Here is an 18,546-nt window from a genome sequence, read left to right on the forward strand (position 1 = left end):
TATATATATATATATATATCATCTTATTTTCTAGCAGTTTGTCTGTTGTATGACTGGGCACTCATTCTGTGCTATCTGCATGCAATAATGAAGGCAAGGTATCATATGCATACTAATTATATCAATATTTTTATCTCATTGATTGGTATAAACAAGTAATAAGTAACATGTTAATGTTAATCACATACACACTGTATAAGATACATTCCTACTCCTAATTAATTGTGAATTACTGCATCTTAAAAATTCTATTTCTACAAACACTTAAGGAAATATCAGATCTGCAAAAGGTTAAATTGTATGTACCTTCATTGACATTGGATGTTTGATATTAGAAATAATAAACAGTGAGCTATGGTAAAGATGTAAATAGTCAATCTCAAATCTCAATAGAAATGCATTTGACATATATAATAAATTCATAAATCTGTCACTACCAAAGCAAGACATACATTCATTACAATAAAACTGAGTCATTTCTAACTGCTGAACCTGTATTGATAGAGAGAATAAACCTTCACTGTTCACTCTTATATGTGTGTCAAGTGTGCAAGCACAACCATATCCCTCCATATTAGGGCCTGAAAGCAGAACTGTTTGACCCTGCTACATCTTTCAAATGTCTGATAAGACTACATACATAGATTTGGAGCAAGTGCAAATAAGCTTCTTGTAGCTCTATTGACTGTATCACTTTGTGTTGTGTGTACCTCTAACTATTCTCCATTCAGCCTCATCATGTGCAGTCTTTCTTCCTCTCTTCACACTGCATCACTCTTCACTCCATCCCATTAGAAGTTTTCTCCTCACCTTTTAACATTTCAATAAATCATCTTTAAATACTCTGTCATCAATTCTTACTCTACCATTATGTATCAGTACATACGTACATTTCTTCACACATCTAAATTTCCATTATACTGAAACTTTTTTTTTATCATTCTCTTTAGTATTCACACACTTTGCTCTTTGCATTCACTCCAGATGACCTATAACTGAATGGCCAATTTCTTTCCAAACCTTGCTTCACAGATATCCTTCCACAACAGTAAATGATTAAGATATTAGTCTATCTCCTCAAACAACTTACCATGAAAAATTACATTCATCTTCCTGCAATACGCCCACTTCATACGCTTCTTTACTCATTCATCTCATTCAATCTCAATTTTCTTCCACACATTTCCAAGCTGCATTATCAGCAGACTCAACCTAACTTTTGAATTAGCAATACAGTTTTATGCATTTATAAGCTTACATATGATCTTTCCAACCATTTTTAACTGAAGCATATATTCGAGATAATCCAAACTTTTTATTTGTACTTCTTCCATGAGTAATAATACCTAAACTGCAGATTTGGTTACTAGTGGAATGCCAGTCTTTGCAGGTCATACATCTGGTATTCTAAACAGAGTACACATATTCAAATTGCAAAATCATATCTTTATATATAAATATACTATATTTGTTGATTATACATATATAGAATGGTTAATTACCATTGCTCATACACAAATTAAAACATATCCATACACACCTTTTATAGTGTACAATGATTTTTCACACAACTAGATACTGTGTAACCATAAACCAGTGTAACATGTATGTGCAAGCATGAATGGGACTCATAATTATACTACAGCACAGGAAGTGCATAAAAATTATATAATGGGACCAGTCAATTGTCACTTAAAAACCTACATCAAAGTTATGTTATTCATTACTGTGTTTTTCTCAAATGAATGCAACTACAATTCATGCTGACGATCTTGCTATGAAAAATGACAGAAGTGCCTATGCTGGATCTCAGAGATTTTGGTGCTCTATCCTACAATACAAAGTTACAACACTGTTCATATTACTATATTCTTTTTCCAATTAAAATAGGACTCTTTTACTACACATGTGGAGTGACATCCACAAAAAGAAAACAGTAAAAGAATTAAATCAGAAGACAAAACTACTCATAGATGTTTCAGGTCCCCATCTACGAACATTGTACGTTTAGTTGAGTGAAATCTATTTTGTCCAAGTTTCAAGTTCTGGGTAAATGAGTTCTCTGATAGTAATGTTAAATATTCCATAACTTCAAGACTACACAAGTACCAAATATGAAACAATATATTATTTGTTCTCTGCAGAATAACATATATAATTAACACAAAACTAAAGGAGTACTATGCATATGATCAGTAATGCCAAATATTTGACATGTTAAGAGATTGCTGCATAGCATAAAATTCTAATCATGAAATACTTATAGATGTTAATTCATTACAGTTCAGGAAGTTGGCACACTCATATGCTGTCTATAAGTGGGCATTAGAGACAGTTACTCTGTAAATTTAGCCATATTACCTTTTAGATTTAATCAATGTTTATTTTCATCGCACCTCAATTTTGTCACTTAAATAGTCTAAATGAGCAAACCTTCATTCATTGTCATGAATGATGATGCCAAAATGTTTCCATATCTTTACCCCAATTTAGTGTTTAGCAATCTTGTTCAGTGTCCATCAAAACCATGAATCTACACATACTGATACTACTACAGTGACCCAGTACTAGAGTTAAAAAGAAAGGAAAATTTTCAAAAACAAAAATTTCTAAATAATAACAATAGTATTAATAACAACAAAAATAATAGTAATATATCAATAAAAAAAAAACCTTACCTACATTCCCATGATAATGCCAAGATTGAGCATTTCATGCATTCCAAAATAGTACATATATTCTCAAAATAGGATGTCATTCAGCAAAATATCCAATCTGTGTATCTTTCATCAACTTAATCATGAATCTCCGAGTACTGATCTTTGTTATAATGATGCCAAATTTCCAGTGAGTACAATATTTCAAAGCTTGATCTGATCCTTATCCTAGTTAAAGCACTGACCATTCAAGAATAAAGAGACTATAATATACAAGTACCTTACAGTATATATGAAAATGTAGAGTTGGTCATTCATTCAGCCCATATATTCATCAATGATACATGAAGGAAGTCAACAATAAATACTTTAGTACAGAATAACATTTATGATATGTTTCCTAATTAACATTTAGGAGAAGACTTTAAATGATATTCATCCAAGTGAGAAACCAGATGAGAAAACAATACTGACTTTGTATGTTGACACTCACTCACACAAAAGGTACAAAATTAACTGAAAGTTTATGAACACACTTAAGTGCTAAACTGGCAGAGCTTTGGACACTGTTGTCTTTACCATGGAGGAACATATGCTCGAGAAAAATTTGAGTCCAGTTTGTCCACCTGGAATGTTACTGAGAACAAAGCAAAGCAGTGCTGCTACTTGGATGATGGCAGTAATGGAGGTAAATATGGTGGACTGCAAGCTTAGGCGAAGTACAGAGTGGCAAAGAGGGAGGCGAAGTACACCGTGGTGAATACTATCCTCTCAGAAGAAAACAGGTGCTTCAGGTGGTTGATAGGACCCCACAGGAATGAAAAACTGAAAAGTAAATAAATAGTCAACATGATAAATTACTGTATTTACTATTTCTTTTGAATCATGATTTATTTTAATCATGTAGAGTTCAGGAGATATAAAACAAATTTTTTAAGACAACTGCAACTATATGACAAAAAAAATTAGTTACCATCTTACCACTTGTATAATACATATCATATTCAAGATATAATCATCATATGTTAATTGGTCTTAACATCAGTAAGACATCCTCACCTTAGCACAGAGAAAACGCTGCCCAGCGTGAACAGAAGAGAAAACTTGCGCGCCTTAAACACAAGTACAGGAAAATACATCGCAGCAAGTGAGAAACATATCAAGCCCATCACAACGCATGCCAGGAAACCCAAGATTCTTTGTTTCCGTCCCTGTGAGCCAAAAAACAAAACCAAAAATAAACTTTGCATTTTACATCACTCAAGCTTATTCCAAAAATATTCTAACATTACGTAAAAAGGAATGCATCAACAATTGTATTATTATGTTTAGAACACGAAATGAGCATTTCTGGCTATCAGAAAAATACCCTAGATTTTGGGAAAAAATACCTAATTTTTTTAAATTCTCAGATTTATGGAAAATTTTCCCAAATGCAGAGATTTTTGTGTTCTACACATATAATACCATTGATGTATTTTAATTATGCCTAACCCTCAATCAAACTTAACCTAACTTAATGTACATAGGGATTTTCATGTCCTATGCAAATTATTTATTAGCATTTATCTACATCTACATTAACAGTTCTGCACACCTTTTTTGTGTCAGTAAGACTGACGGCTTTCTGCAGTAATACTGCTTATTCCTGGTTTGAGTTTTCTCAAGACATGCAATATTATATGATCACACGTCTTGCTTATATACCTCATTATCAAAACTTATGTTTAGGTGGATGACTATAAACCTGTAGCGAGAGCCAGCATAATTGTAAAATTTACCTTAATCTTGAGCCTTATGGGTGGTGTATGGTTCACCCACCAGGTAGGCGAGTGAGTTTTGCCACGAAGCAATGAAAAATGAATATATAAGAACCCTGACATTGCATACATTCGAACCATCGTAAATACGTACAAATCTCTTGGTACCTCACCAGACTGGGGAAGCATGGGTCCGATTGGGCTGAGGAGAACCAGGAGGAAGATGAGGTGCGCGAAGTCCCTCCAGCCTCCTCGTCTACCAGGTTCTCTCCTCCCGTGGCTCCGTTTCTGGAGAACCACGACGACAACTTCGGGATGCTGGTGATCTTGGGAAGAGAGGTTGGTAAGAGAGGCTCCTTGGATTCACTCTTGCCATCTGCTCTTGATAAATATTCCTGCAGCTCGCGGTTTAATTCTGTCATTTTTGTTTACATGTAGACGTCACCACTCACCAGTGTGCTCGTCCCGCCATCTGTTGAGGGAAACCTGTTTCCAGTCGCTTCTGCCGCCTATTATTATTATTTTTTTCTCAAGCTTGGAGGTTTTTAGATTTCTTGACTTATCTTCTTTCTCTTCCTTCTCCTTTTACTAGCACGCCTCGCATCTGCCTTTTCTGTCGCCTGATTATCAGAAATAAGCGCAACTTTATTTTTTTCAGGTGCGACTATGACCGATTTTGCCGCCGGTGTTATGCGGTACGACTACGCTAAATTACAATGTAAACTTTTATTGTTATTTGCAGTGTAGAATGGAGGAGGAGGAGGTAGCAGCGGCGGTGACATTGGCAGCGGTGGCGGCAGCTGCGACGGTCGTAGTGATGTGTGATAGATTAATGGCAGTGGTGATACAGCGGCAATGGCATCAGAACATAAATGTTTAGTTTAGTTTCCCTTTATTTCTGCGATATACAACAGCATTGTAAGATTAGTAACATATTGAGTCAAATTTTCACAGCTATATTTCGTAACATTCTATCCCTTAAACGGGAACGTGACTCCACCTGGAATCACGAGTTAGTGGTTTTGAAAAAGCGCGCCATTTTTCACGCTCCAAAGTCGGGTCTGGGTCTGACTCGTCTGAATGGACTGTCTGTTCGTCATTTAGAGGAGGACAGACGGGCTCCTCGTTGGCGATGCCCTTTCCATCCTAGGTAAAGGCTGTGACGCCAGGTGGACCCACAAAGTCCGTTTATGAAATTAACTCATGAACATACGTAGAGGAGAGAACATTGTTTTTAGATCTGTAGACGTGATATTACTATACTGATATACAGGACCGTAATACCTCTAACTTGCGCTAAATATGTCCTCTTGGATTTGATAAGAGTCCTGCTACAGTTATTCTTTCGTTCGACATGTGTGTAATAGTATTTACTATTTTTTTCTTCTGGTTTCTTTCATAGGTAAATTTGACATGTCGCACCCTTATGGATTGTCCGATGAGAGAACACAGAAGCTGTTGGCTGAGGAAACTGTAGATCTCACTAGTGAAATAACATTCATTGAAGCCTATGACCCAGTCACAGCTGACTTGGTTATTTATACAAAATCACATTTTTAGGAATCACCTTTCTTTTGTTCAGAATTGGGATGGAGAGCATATAATTTATGAATAATTTTAGAATAATGGTATTAGTAGAGCTGGGCACTTCCGTACCTCGGTCGTCTCTCTCTCTCTCTCTCTCTCTCTCTCTCTCTCTCTCTCTCTCTCTCTCTCTGATGATGATGATAATAATAATAATAATAATAATAATAATAATAATAATAATAATAATAATAATAATAATGATAATAATGATAATAATAATAATAATAATAATAATAATAATAATAATAATGTTGCAATGACTTCCAGTTACTGCTAACCGTACATACATTATAATGACTGCAATCATACATAATCCCCATTTCGTTATATATATATATATATATATATATATATATATATATATATATATATATATATATATATATATATATATATATATATAGATAGAGAGAGAGAGAGAGAGAGAGAGAGAGAGAGAGAGAGAGAGAGAGAGAGAGAGAGAGAGAGAGAGAGAGATGTGTGGAGCTCTGATGTATTATTGACTTGTATTTTGTTTTATTTTTTGAGGTGCGGACTAGATTTTTCGGGCGCGCTTTAATAGTTTTGGGTACGGTACCGAAGGTGCGGAGGTGCGGAATCGGACCGAGGGAAACAAAATTTAGGCGCGGAAGTACAGACTATGCGTTTCGAAGTCCGGAGGAGCTGTACCGGGCTACCCGATATCCAGTAACGCACCCACCTCTGGGTTTTAGTAATATGTTCAAGCAAAAGTTATCATGATAAACCATGTTGTGGGTATGCATGTTCTGTTTATTTGTTTATTTACCTGTTTATTTATCAAAATGAGAAACTTTTTTTTTTTCATTTTCATTCGGTCAGAATACCGCAATAGGGAAGCAAATTAGGAATTATACACTATTTCTTAGAAAGAGCAGCCACTTTAGTTAGAGAATATTCAATTTTCTTACTTTTATTTCAAAGAATTCTTATTTGTACATAGGGGAAGGTGGGGTAAGACGGACCCATGGGGTAAGACGGAACCCCCCTTCCAAGCATTACAAGGGTAAGTTTCAAACTTTGACACCTAGATGTCCTTCACGTCGCCCAACAATGATGACATCACTGCAAGTAGGCACGCTAAGTTTCCCTTGCGCTTCACAAGGAAAAAAAAAAATCGTCATTTTATGCGGTGCTGATGTTATTATACTCACAAGGTAAGGCACTGCTTGTTTTATATTGAAATAATTATTATAATGATTCTGTATTTATGTTATACATGCCCATGAGTGTATACATGATATACATATGCTATACATTGCCTTAGTAAACACAGATACTTTGGTAAACGTTTCGACATTTGAATATTTACTAATGGGGTAAGATAGACCCCATGAGAGGGGAAGGATGGGTTTGTTGTGGTAATTGCAAAAGCTGGGCTCATGAGCAATGTGCAGGGGTAGATAGTGATGATGCTGAGGAAGAGGTTTTTGTGTGGAATTTGTCATTAAGTTATGCAGGGATAGATGATGATGAGGGAGAGTTTTTTTTTTTAGTTTTTGGTTTGTTTGTTCGTTTGATTTGTACCAATAAATTTGGCTCATGGGCAATGTGAAAGGATACAATGATGACGAGGAAGAGTTTTTCATTTGTGCTTTATGCCAATTAAGATTTGTTTCTTCATATTCAGTTTGCGGGGTAAAATTGACCCTGGGGTCTGTCTTACCCCATCATTTTATTTTGGGCCCAGTAAAAATTATTATTTTGAACATTCTTGTGCTTCATTGTTTTCCTTTAAAAACCGTGATCCAGATGAGGACTTCGAAGATAACATCCCAAAGCACCACCACAAACCCACAAACTACCAAAAATCATATAAATGTGGTTTCTAGACTCAATACTTTGTTAAGTGGTCCGTCTTACCCCACCTTCCCCTACACTATATCAAAGCCACATTTATTTTTCTTTTTCCTTTTTCATATAAATCATGAAAATTAAACGTAATCATAAATTTGTATGTTATACCTTCATCGTCCGACAAGATGTTTTCTTTTGATCAAGTGTAACTCAATAAAGATTATCTATCTATCTATCTATCCATCTATATATATATATATATATATATATATATATATATATATATATATATATATATATATATATATATATATATATATATATATATATATATATATATATATATTATATATTTTATTTATTTATTTATTTATTTATTTATTTGTTTATTTATTTATTTGTTTTATTTATTTATTTTAATTAATTAATTTATTTATTTTATTATTTTTTTGCAGTAGGTCTAAATGGAGTGAGTCATGGCACTATCAGTGTAAGTCAAATTAGGCGTTTCCGTTTAAGGGCAATACAAACCTTCACATCCGTTTTACTAATATATTTCCTTGTTCTTACTGAAGTCTTGTCTTGCAGAGGGAAGCACAGGGAAAAGGAGGAGGAGGACTAGGAGTGAAGAGTCATAAGAGGAGGATGAGAAGTGAAGAATCCCAAGAAGATGAATAGCATGAGAAGTGAAGAGTTGCAAGAGGAAAACGAGGACGAGAACAAGTAGTGAAGAGTCGCAAAATAGAAGTGAAGAGTCGCAAGAGGATAAGAAGTGAAGGTTGAGTTGCAAGAAGATGAGAAGTAAAGAGTCGGAAGAGGAGGAAGAGGAGGAGCTGATGGACGTGTGAGGGCAAGTCTTCATATATATATATATATATATATATATATATATATATATATATATATATATATATATATATATATATATATATATATATATATATATATATATATATATATATATATATATATATATATATATATATATATATATATATATATATATATATATATATATATATATATATATATATATTTTTTTTTTTTTTTTTTTTCATCTTTTGTCATTAATTATGTTATTTTGTTTAGTATATTCAAATTGTAAAGGTCACTATTATTTTCTTCAGTTTAGAATATTCAAATTATCACAGTAACTAAGGATGGTAGAACATGTAGGTAAGTATAAGTGATGAAATAATAATGACACTATTTCATCATTTATACTAATACACTATTATTATTTTATTGAATTTTTTTTCTTTTTTTTTACTTTTAACCCGCTATAGTCTGAAAAAAAGAATTTCGCTTTTAGGTATTTTACAAGTGAATTTGCTTCTTCATTTTAGCTGTCATTTTTTTTTTTTTCATCGTCTCATTTTTTTTTTCTTTTAGTTATGCTGTTTTGTTTCATTATACCTATTTTCCAACTTTTAATCAGATATAGTTTGATAAAGAAAATTTGGTATTTGGTATTCACAAGTGAGTTTATGTTCATTTTTATTTTATATTATTTATTTGTTCTTATGTTCTACAAGTTCAAAAAAAATTTCTAACTTTTTAATCCATGGTAGTATGATGAAAATTTATTTCCTATCTGGTATTTACAAGTGAGTTCATCGGTTTATTTTTCCTAGTCATGTTATTTATTTATTTATGCTATATGTAGGTTAGTTACGCTTGGAAATCTTTCTCTTTAGTATTCACTAGTGAATTTAATGTTGATACCCTCGTTGAGTCAGCAAGAGAGAGAGAGAGAGAGAGAGAGAGAGAGAGAGAGAGAGAGAGAGAGAGACAAGATGACGATTGGCGAGGAAAAGCAAGGAATGAGATAAAGGTTCTCATATTTATTCTATTTTCTCAGTTCTTGGGGTAGTTGGGGATACTTTAAAGCAGTGGCTCTCAACCTGGGGGCCACAGCAATAATTTTGGGGGACCATGGCGAACTGTTGTAAATTACACATTTCTAATTAATTTTGGAAATCTGAATAAAAAAAATTGCATAACTGTCCTGACAGAAGAAAAGATTCTTCTTGTAATTGACTGATATGGTTAAAAAAATAAATCATTAGTTACACAATATTGTTACCTATGCATGTGTATATACGTGTGATTATCTGTGCAAAAATGTAATTGTTTACGCAATGCCGGGGTGGGATTTGGGAGACAAATGAAGGGGAGTCACATGCTTGTGAAGACTTCATGAAGGATGAAGGAGGCAATGAGGACAAAAAGATTGAGAACCACTTCTTTAAAGTATATATATATATATATATATATATATATATATATATATATATATATATATATATATATATATATATATATATATATATATATATATATATATATATATATATATATATATATATATATATATATATATATATATATATATATATATATATATATATATATATATATATATATATATATATAAGCAAGAGAGAAGCCAGCCAAGAGCAACAAAATAAAAAAAAGACCCACTTGAGTGTTGGTTCCCTAAAAGAAAAGTAAAGAGTTAGCCAAAATTAAGGAACAAATGTCTTAACACCTCCCTCTTAAAATAAGTCAAGTCGTAGACTCGTAGGAAGGCGGAAATGCAAAAGCAGATAGGGAGTTCCGAGTTTACCAGAGAAAGCTATGAATGACAGAGTAATGATTAACTCTTGCGTTAATGAGTTGGACAGAATAGGGATGAGAGGATGAAGAAAGTCTTGTGCAGCGAGGTAGCAAGAGGAGGGAGGCATGCAGTTAGCAAGATCAGTAGAACAGTTAGCATGAAAAGAGCGATAAAAAATAGGTTAATCTCAGCTTATTTAATATTTAAGTATACGTGAGTGGCACGTGAGTGGAGGTATGTAATGGGAATGAGTTAGTATGAGCGCATTAAATTGAATGTGTTGTCATCTAATAGTACGTTTTAATAGTGTGTTTCGAAGCTTCCGTGAGTTTTTTTTTTTTTTTTCATGTGCATTTTCTTCGATTTGTTTGTTTTTCTTTACAATTTCTATGTTATATTTCTTGTGTTTTGTTCTTATATTCCTATCGTAACCTAACTTAACCTAACAACCAAACAATAACTCTGTGTGTGTGTGTGTGTGTGTGTTTGTGTGTGTGTGTGTGTGTGTGTGTGTGTGTGTCCAAATCCAGCCTCGGAGTCCCTTTTTGGGGAGAGGACCAAAAATGTTCCAAGGTCGGACTCCTCTCTCGGTGAAGATCAAGGAATGTAGAATCCTTGGTGATGACCCAAAATGTCTTGACACCTCCCTCAACTTTTTCTTCATTAACTTCTGCAACATTCGCGGTCTTAGATATAATTTCCAATCTGCAGAACACCACCTCTCCTTTACTAAACCTCATCTATTCCTCATTGAAACAGCTTTCTGAGGCTATTGACATTAGCCTCTTCTCTGTTCCCTCCTACTTTCTCTATCCTCATTTTCTTTCTAAAGCTGGATGTTGCGTCTATGTGCGCAACTACTTAAACTTGCTATCGTGCCCACTCTCTCGAAATCTTCCGAGTTTTTCACCATCTGGCTTCGACTCAGTAGTCACTCTAACTAAATTTATCTGAGCTGTCTATTTCTCCCCTAACTCCTCTGACTATAGTAAATTCTTTGACTATTCAAATTCTAAGTTGGAGCACATTGTCCCTCTACCCTTTCACAGAGATCTTCATTCTTGGAGATTTCAATGTTCACCATCAGCTTTGGCTTTCCTCTCCTTTCACTGACCAACCTGGTGAACTGGCCTTCAATTTTTATATCCTCCATGACCTAAAGCAGAAGAGCTCGATGACGATTTTGTAAACATTTCTCACTGAATAAATGAAGTTTTTAGTAAGAGAGGGAGAGAGAATGAGACCGCTAAGACTGTTTCACACCGGAGACGACGCACACGACGCACGAGGCGCGAAGCTGCATGGCTTAAAATCGCCTCAGTATATTTCCATTAGGAATGTTCACACCGGTGGATGCAAAACGCACTGACCTGACTCCTCAACTCTCCCTCACTCATTTTCGTGGGTCGCGTGCGTCGTCTCCGGTGTGAAATGGTCTTTAACCTGGGTCAAGATTTGTTTACGTTCTCCCCCCCTCCGTGATAAGCATCGTTGGAGGTAGGCGGAAATATGAGAAATTTGTTTTGCCTTTTCAGTTACGTACACATGTATACTTTATCAATGCATGAATATATATGAAATAACAGCAGAAGTTTATGTAGTGTTCTTACCTTGGAAACACACGTTTTCGGCTAATAATGGTAAATGGTGAAGGAGGAGGAGGGAGGGGGGAAAGAATGCAGGCACAATTTACACGTAAACATTAAACATAAATTAAAACGACACTTTCTTTACACAATAAAAAAAAAAAAGTCAGTAAATAGTGTGAAAATGATAAAAGAACAATCACAGTGTATGAGATCCACGAGGCTCAGCTGAGGCTGGACCAATCCTTGGGCTTGAGCCGCTAGACTGATGCGCCAAGCCACCAACTATAGCGGCAAAATCCCCAAGCATGACACGTATTTAAAAGTTTTGCTCGTATCTAAAAAAAAAAAAAAAAAAAAAATAAATAAATAAAATTGTAGCTATATCTTAAAAAACTTGTATCTCAAGGTACCACTGTACAATTCTTAGTAACTTAAGACTAACACACCTTCACAAAGTAAAGCATAACACACACACACACACACACACACACACACACACACACACACACACACACACACACACATTGGTATTATAAAGTCTTATTTGACATCTAGACTTAGTTACAGATCATGCAAGGTTTTAAAATTTATTAGAAAATATTTCATACAACACAGTAAAAACTTACCACATATCAATACACTACCTGCCTACATGCTCATTTCAATGTACAGATCAAAAAGGTATTGTCCCTGAAGACACTGCTGTTCTTGGCACTCTTACACATTTGAAAATAATATTAACAGTCCAGGTAAAAAAAATTAGTTTGTTTAGTACTGTCACCTTCCTACATCAATCTCACTTCAGGAATTTTGTTGCTTCATGAAACCAGTTCCACTTCCTGAATTTCCCTACATGCATACATTCTTTGTTTCCTTGAATTCTTTTATATTTGAGTGATCTAATCAGATATGAAAAAGATAATGCTCATTAAATTTCTTTTTAATAAACTTACAAAATACAAATACTAGTATGAATCTAGAGTCCCTTTGAGTGGCACACCATCAAATTCCATAACAAATGTTAAATATCAAATTATCACTCACCTAATGAGACAGAGATCATGATGATCACTACATCAGCCCTGGAAAATATATTTTGAGAGGATAATAACTTAAGAAAATGAGTAAACTCCAGGAGACCTACATAAAGCATATCCTGAAGGAGTAAGAATACATAAAGGATGTTTCTTTATATTTTGAGAATTACCATTAAGATCTACTCATCCTGCTTAATAATTTTAGCAATTGTCATAACAGTAATAGAATGAATTATGAGGGGTCATCAATAACAATAAAAGTTGATCAATATTGCTTAAGTATGGCAGACCATGTTGCCAGAATGAGCAGTATGCATGTTTAAAAGGAGCATGAGATAAAGATAACACAAAAAAATGTTGAAATGAGAAATGTACATGAGAGGTAAAGATAAAAAAAGAAATCAAAGAATTATAGTAAATGTATCACATACACCAACAGTCTGTGAACATATCTACAAGAAAAAGAGAAATCTGTTAATCTGTAAAACTGTATGAAATTATATGGGAAAAAAATATAAGTATTGTATATATAATACAATAAGCAGATGTTTGTATGGGCCTGGTCTAGGTATAGAGCTTAATGAGGTGTTCAGTGACTGCTGAGGTGGGAAGAACACCAAGGTCTGTATAGAGCAGTGTCAGATTATCTGGATGAGTGTAGTCCACTTGAGGGTGTTCCAACTCCAGGTTTGAGCCATAGTTCAGCACTGATGCCTTGTGCTGCAATGGAGAATTTTTAGATTGTTAACATATGACAGAACTTCATAATCTTATAAAACAAAGTCTTTCTGTCAAGTTCAAATAAAAAATAAAGTCTAGAATATTTTAAGTTGATGCTAAAAATTCACAGCAGTGGTACTGATTGCAGGTATGCGAGATGCCATAAATTTACAATGGTAGCACTAGGCAGGTTGAAAAAAAAAATCAACTTTCATTTAATTTACGTAACTCACCAAATAGGACTTTGGAAGACTAGAGTTATCAAGAGGAATTCTGCGGATAAACTTGTAGCTCTCAACCAACACATACACTGGCTTATTCTTCATGTGGGCTAGAGTTGCCACATTACAGCTGCCAATCTGCAAAGAATAAAACAAAAAAACACTTCTACTTCATGCTAAAGTATAAGTGAATGAGTTACTATCAATTACTAAACACACAAAAATGCCATCTGATTTTTTGAGAGTGAGGGAAATGAAATACAACATAATATACAATATACATTTGGCAAACCACGATCACATGCATTAGACTGAATAAAAATGATAAATAAATAAATAGATAAAAAGATTGAATATAGCTAAACTGATCATCTTAAATAAACCTTTTCTCACCTTGTTAATAATTCCACCATTTTCACAAACCCCTTCAGCTCCCAGCATAACAGCATTTACCCTCTCCATGATGTAGCCAACAGCAGCATCAAGGATCACAGTGCAAGGTATTCCCACTGCTTCTAAAGCTTTAGCCATGCATCGCCTGATGGACAACAGAGAAAATATGATTGCCCAAGCTACTTCTGTCTGGCTGATGTAAAGTACTGTCTTTGTAATCATCTCATCATTATGCTATATATATATATATATATATATATATATATATATATATATATATATATATATATATATATATATATATATATATATATATATATATATATATATATATATATATATATATATATATATATATATATATATATATATATATATATATTTTTCATAATCCTATGTTTCAATTGTAAATATGACTTGTCAAGCTTTTTTCTGAAGGGAAATGCATTTAGATACAGTAGTGCATCAATCTCAGCTTCACAAATAATTGCAAATATGTACATAATATGGATATATAATTCATTAGTTGCCTTCTTTATTTTCCACTCCAAACACCAGCTTTAGTGATATACCATGAAACAAACATTATTATGAATCACAGTAAGTGAGACCAAGAATTTATACTTCAGAGAAAAAAAGAACCTTGCATATAATAACATGTGCAAATATTTCAAACACAAATCTTAAATGAGGGTTAATTCTTACCCACTGTTATCTGGTTGAGATTCTGTGACAAACACAGAGAACTGCCTGCCTTGTTTTACAGCCTCTGTCATCACTGCCAGAACATTGCGTGAGTGTGAATGAGTGAGGATGATCATTCCATCCTTGATAAGGTTGGTGCTTGAACGTAGTATTTTCTTGCGACTCTCCTGCATATTTTTGACAAATTTCTCTCCCCTCCTGAGTAGAATTTCTCGGCATGATGAAAAATCCTGACAGGATTAAAAAGAATTTTCAATATTGGATACAATAAACTTTCTTATTATATTCTCATTTCTCTTGCAAAAATTTCTTTCTGATTGTCTGAATTGTCACCAACTCAATTTAAATAGATAATTCCCGTGAAAATATATTTGCAATCTTTATCAATTTATCAAAAAATCCTCTATTACAAATCATTTTTTTTTTAGATATGAATAACAATTTTCTCACAGGTACTCCTCTTTCTCTCAATCTTCTCATTATGGTACTCCTAACTGATTTATAAGACCATCACCTTAAGCAGTGGTTCTTAACCTTTTTAATATCCTACCCCTTCTAGAAATTTGTCCTTCCCTTCACGCCTCCCTTGCATCTATGAATACAATTCCCTCCTACATTAAAAAGAAAATGGTGTTACTTTTGCATTTTCATAAACTTTTCATTACTTGACCATGCTCTCATTAGGAGAATGACACATAGAATTAGATAATTAGAAAATTCTTGCTTTTTTCCTGGGGCTCGCATCCCACTTTGATTTTAATGGCGTTCCTCTAGGGGAGCACACATCCCAAAGTTAAGAACCACTGATCTAAAGCAAACCCTAATGATGAAAGAAACAATTCTTATTGCTACCACCTCACCGCAGCTTGCTCCAGCTCCCGATGTGCCAAGGTGATGAAGCGCATGAACAGTTCACTTCCTGATGACACTGACACAATAGAAACATCCACCTTGCTCAACTTCTCTCGCTCAAGGTTCATTTTTTCTAAGTAACAAAAAAAGACTCAATGTTTGCAACACTTATGCAAGCAGAAGTATATAGGCTCAGCTACCTAATGGACAGAAATCTTCAATTATAGCATAAAATGACAAAGAACGATATTAAGTAGCAAAGAAACATTCACATTTTTGTATTTTCTCCTTCCTGAGAGAGTCTGAGGAAAAAGTAATCAAGTAATCAGACTTGTTAAGTTTGTAGAGTATATGTGCTGTGTGTAACAAGCACTGGAGTGCAAGAGTGAATGGAGAGTTAAAGATAATAACAAAGAAGCTGAGGACCTCCATCAGCATAAGTGATAATCAGCTTTACCAATGAACTCCTGCAGTGTTGTTGATTTATCCTGCCTCATGGACTCCATCAGGGCCATCATGGCAGCAATGGCTGGAGACTTATCATCTTTAATTTGGTCCGAAAAGTATTCAGATATATCTGAAAAACAGTATATAATGTGATATAATATATATATATATATATATATATATATATATATATATATATATATATATATATATATATATATATATATATAGAGAGAGAGAGAGAGAGAGAGAGAGAGAGAGAGAGAGAGAGAGAGAGAGAGAGAGAGAGAGAGAGAGAGAGAGAGAGAGAGAGAGAGAGAGAGAGAGAGAGAATGTTTTAAACAAAGAATATATCTATTACTTGGAAAAATATGAAATATGATGGTGAATAGTTTAATGTCCTTGACAATTGAATATTAATTTGTATGAAAAACTATTTGTTATACTGTTACTAACACTGAGAATTCTGATCTTGTCATCCTTTCCCTACATTTCATCACGCCAACCAACGGCCTGCTGAGGTACAGTAAAGGCCAATGTTCGGTGTTTGATGATTAAAGTAAATGTATGACAACAAAACAAAACTAGTATTCCATTCTAAAAAAAAAAAAAAAAAAAAAACAAGACAAGTCAAGAATCCAGTATTACTGCAGAGTTTTACCACAATCAGCTACGTGTTTTTTACCCACCTCAAGAGATAGAGCTCCTGATTACGAGTAATTTGAACCTCATATATACTAGCTGCAACCTTTTTGAATGGCGACAGATTTTTTTAAATTTGTGTGTTTTGGTGTTTTGGTGATCAGCCGTGACACTAGCCTCCCGCATCAAACCCTGCCGCACACTGATGGTGTCATGTGGTCGCGGCGGCTCGGCGGGCTCCATGACATACCATTGTTTGAGCATGCGCTTAATTGTTTACGCTGATTAGTTCTGTTCTTTAAAATTGAAGCGGCGGCCAATGAAAAAAAAAAAGCATAATCATTTCCACCAATCACGACAGCCCGTGAGGTTAGGTTTAGTTAGGTTAGGTTAGGTTGGGTTAGGTTAGCTTTGGTTAGGTTTAGTTGGGTTAGGTTAGGTTAGGTTAGGTTTGGTTAGGTTAGGTTAGGTTAGGTTGGTTGGGTTAGGTTAGGTTAGGTTCTTTTCTGGACGAAACTAATTTTTTCTGGTAGATTTGCTTGTTTTTAATTAATTTACCAGTTTTTTATGCAAATCATAATGTTTCTGGGCTGTAAAAAAAAAAAGAATTGGTTGATTTGCGCCAAAAACAAGTGGTATTTTAATTACAAGCAAGCCGAAATCTACCAGAAAAAACTAGTTTCGTTCAGAAAGGGCAAGGTGGTGAAACTGTAGGTTTACCAAGAATCCGTGTTAGATAACATAACATAACATAACATAAATAATAGGATAACAAAGGGCCACCAGGGCCCATCTAGGTTATCCTGTATCCGTCGCACAGCGACCTCGTCATCAGTACTTAAAGATACACTTACAAGTACACAATACATTATATACTAATTCTAAATATTTGGCCCATTAACAGGGCTGAGTCCTGCAGCGAAATCCTCTACAATTTGTGGTCCCCATACATGGAGATCATGTCTTATTTAACTATAGTAAATTTCTTATAAAAACTATCATGCAGTGCTATACATAATTATAAATCTAATAAATTTAAGTGCTTATCTAATCTGTTTTTAAACATTGTCAAACTAGTGCTATTTACAACCGTCTCTGGCAATGTCCATGTTATTCCTCCTTCGCAAATTCCCCACCTCAATCTGCGAAAGAGGAACACAGCTTGAGCCACACTAGTATACAATTGACTATAGATATGAAATGTGTTGCTCACCGAAAGTGTTCATTATGTGCAGGGTACTCAGGGTAAGAATTGCACCGTGTTCGCCCAGCTGTTGTTATGATCTTCACTCTGATCTTGAATTCTTTGTTGATGTTGATGACAGTCTTGGCTGGTTTGCAACTTTGCTCCTGTTAATATTTGTGCTGCACCCGATTACTTTCAAAAGAATTTAATTGAAATTCTATATTTACTGATGTGATAGATTATGTCTTTTTATGTGAGAGGAAATGGAGTTGATTGTTCCTGCAAGATCAGGATTGATGTGGGCATAATAAACAG

At 34.2% G+C, this 18,546-nt stretch overlaps 2 protein-coding genes across 4 annotated transcripts; both read right to left on the reverse strand.

Moving 5' to 3' along the window:
* Positions 1-113: 113 nt before the first annotated feature.
* Positions 114-4,899, reverse strand: LOC123514093 (protein transport protein SFT2-like). The gene is given in 4 exon segments (XM_045271725.1): positions 114-3,373; positions 3,376-3,482; positions 3,717-3,868; positions 4,591-4,899. Coding segments are annotated over 4 exon segments (681 nt in total). The 5' UTR covers positions 4,840-4,899; the 3' UTR covers positions 114-3,200.
* Positions 4,900-12,601: 7,702 nt separating this feature from the next.
* LOC123514016 (translation initiation factor eIF-2B subunit alpha-like) lies at positions 12,602-18,509 on the reverse strand. 3 transcript variants are annotated; one of them, XM_045271571.1, is made up of 7 exons: positions 18,259-18,509; positions 16,414-16,533; positions 15,965-16,032; positions 15,105-15,334; positions 14,400-14,544; positions 14,019-14,144; positions 12,602-13,785 (listed from the first exon to the last, which is right to left on the reverse strand). In XM_045271571.1, exons 1-7 carry the CDS (start codon positions 18,269-18,271, stop codon positions 13,630-13,632), a joined length of 858 nt encoding a protein of 285 aa, XP_045127506.1. In that variant the 5' UTR covers positions 18,272-18,509; the 3' UTR covers positions 12,602-13,629. The 3 variants fall into 3 exon arrangements, with proteins under 3 accessions (XP_045127506.1, XP_045127504.1, XP_045127507.1); XM_045271569.1 differs by having other exon boundaries at positions 15,965-16,089; XM_045271572.1 differs by lacking the exon at positions 18,259-18,509 and adding an exon at positions 17,766-17,783 and having other exon boundaries at positions 15,965-16,089.
* Positions 18,510-18,546: the final 37 nt, after the last annotated feature.

The sequence above is a fragment of the Portunus trituberculatus genome, chromosome 37 (assembly GCF_017591435.1).
Source record: "Portunus trituberculatus isolate SZX2019 chromosome 37, ASM1759143v1, whole genome shotgun sequence".
NCBI classification, from domain to species: domain Eukaryota; kingdom Metazoa; phylum Arthropoda; class Malacostraca; order Decapoda; family Portunidae; genus Portunus; species Portunus trituberculatus.

Coding starts and splice junctions, on each gene's coding strand:
- LOC123514016 (XM_045271569.1), bottom strand. Junction 16,090..16,413: donor AACACTGCAGGAGTTCATTG/GTAAAGCTGATT, acceptor TTTGTTACTTAG/AAAAAATGAACCTTGAGCGA. Junction 13,786..14,018: donor GTCTTCCAAAGTCCTATTTG/GTGAGTTACGTA, acceptor TCTCCATTGCAG/CACAAGGCATCAGTGCTGAA.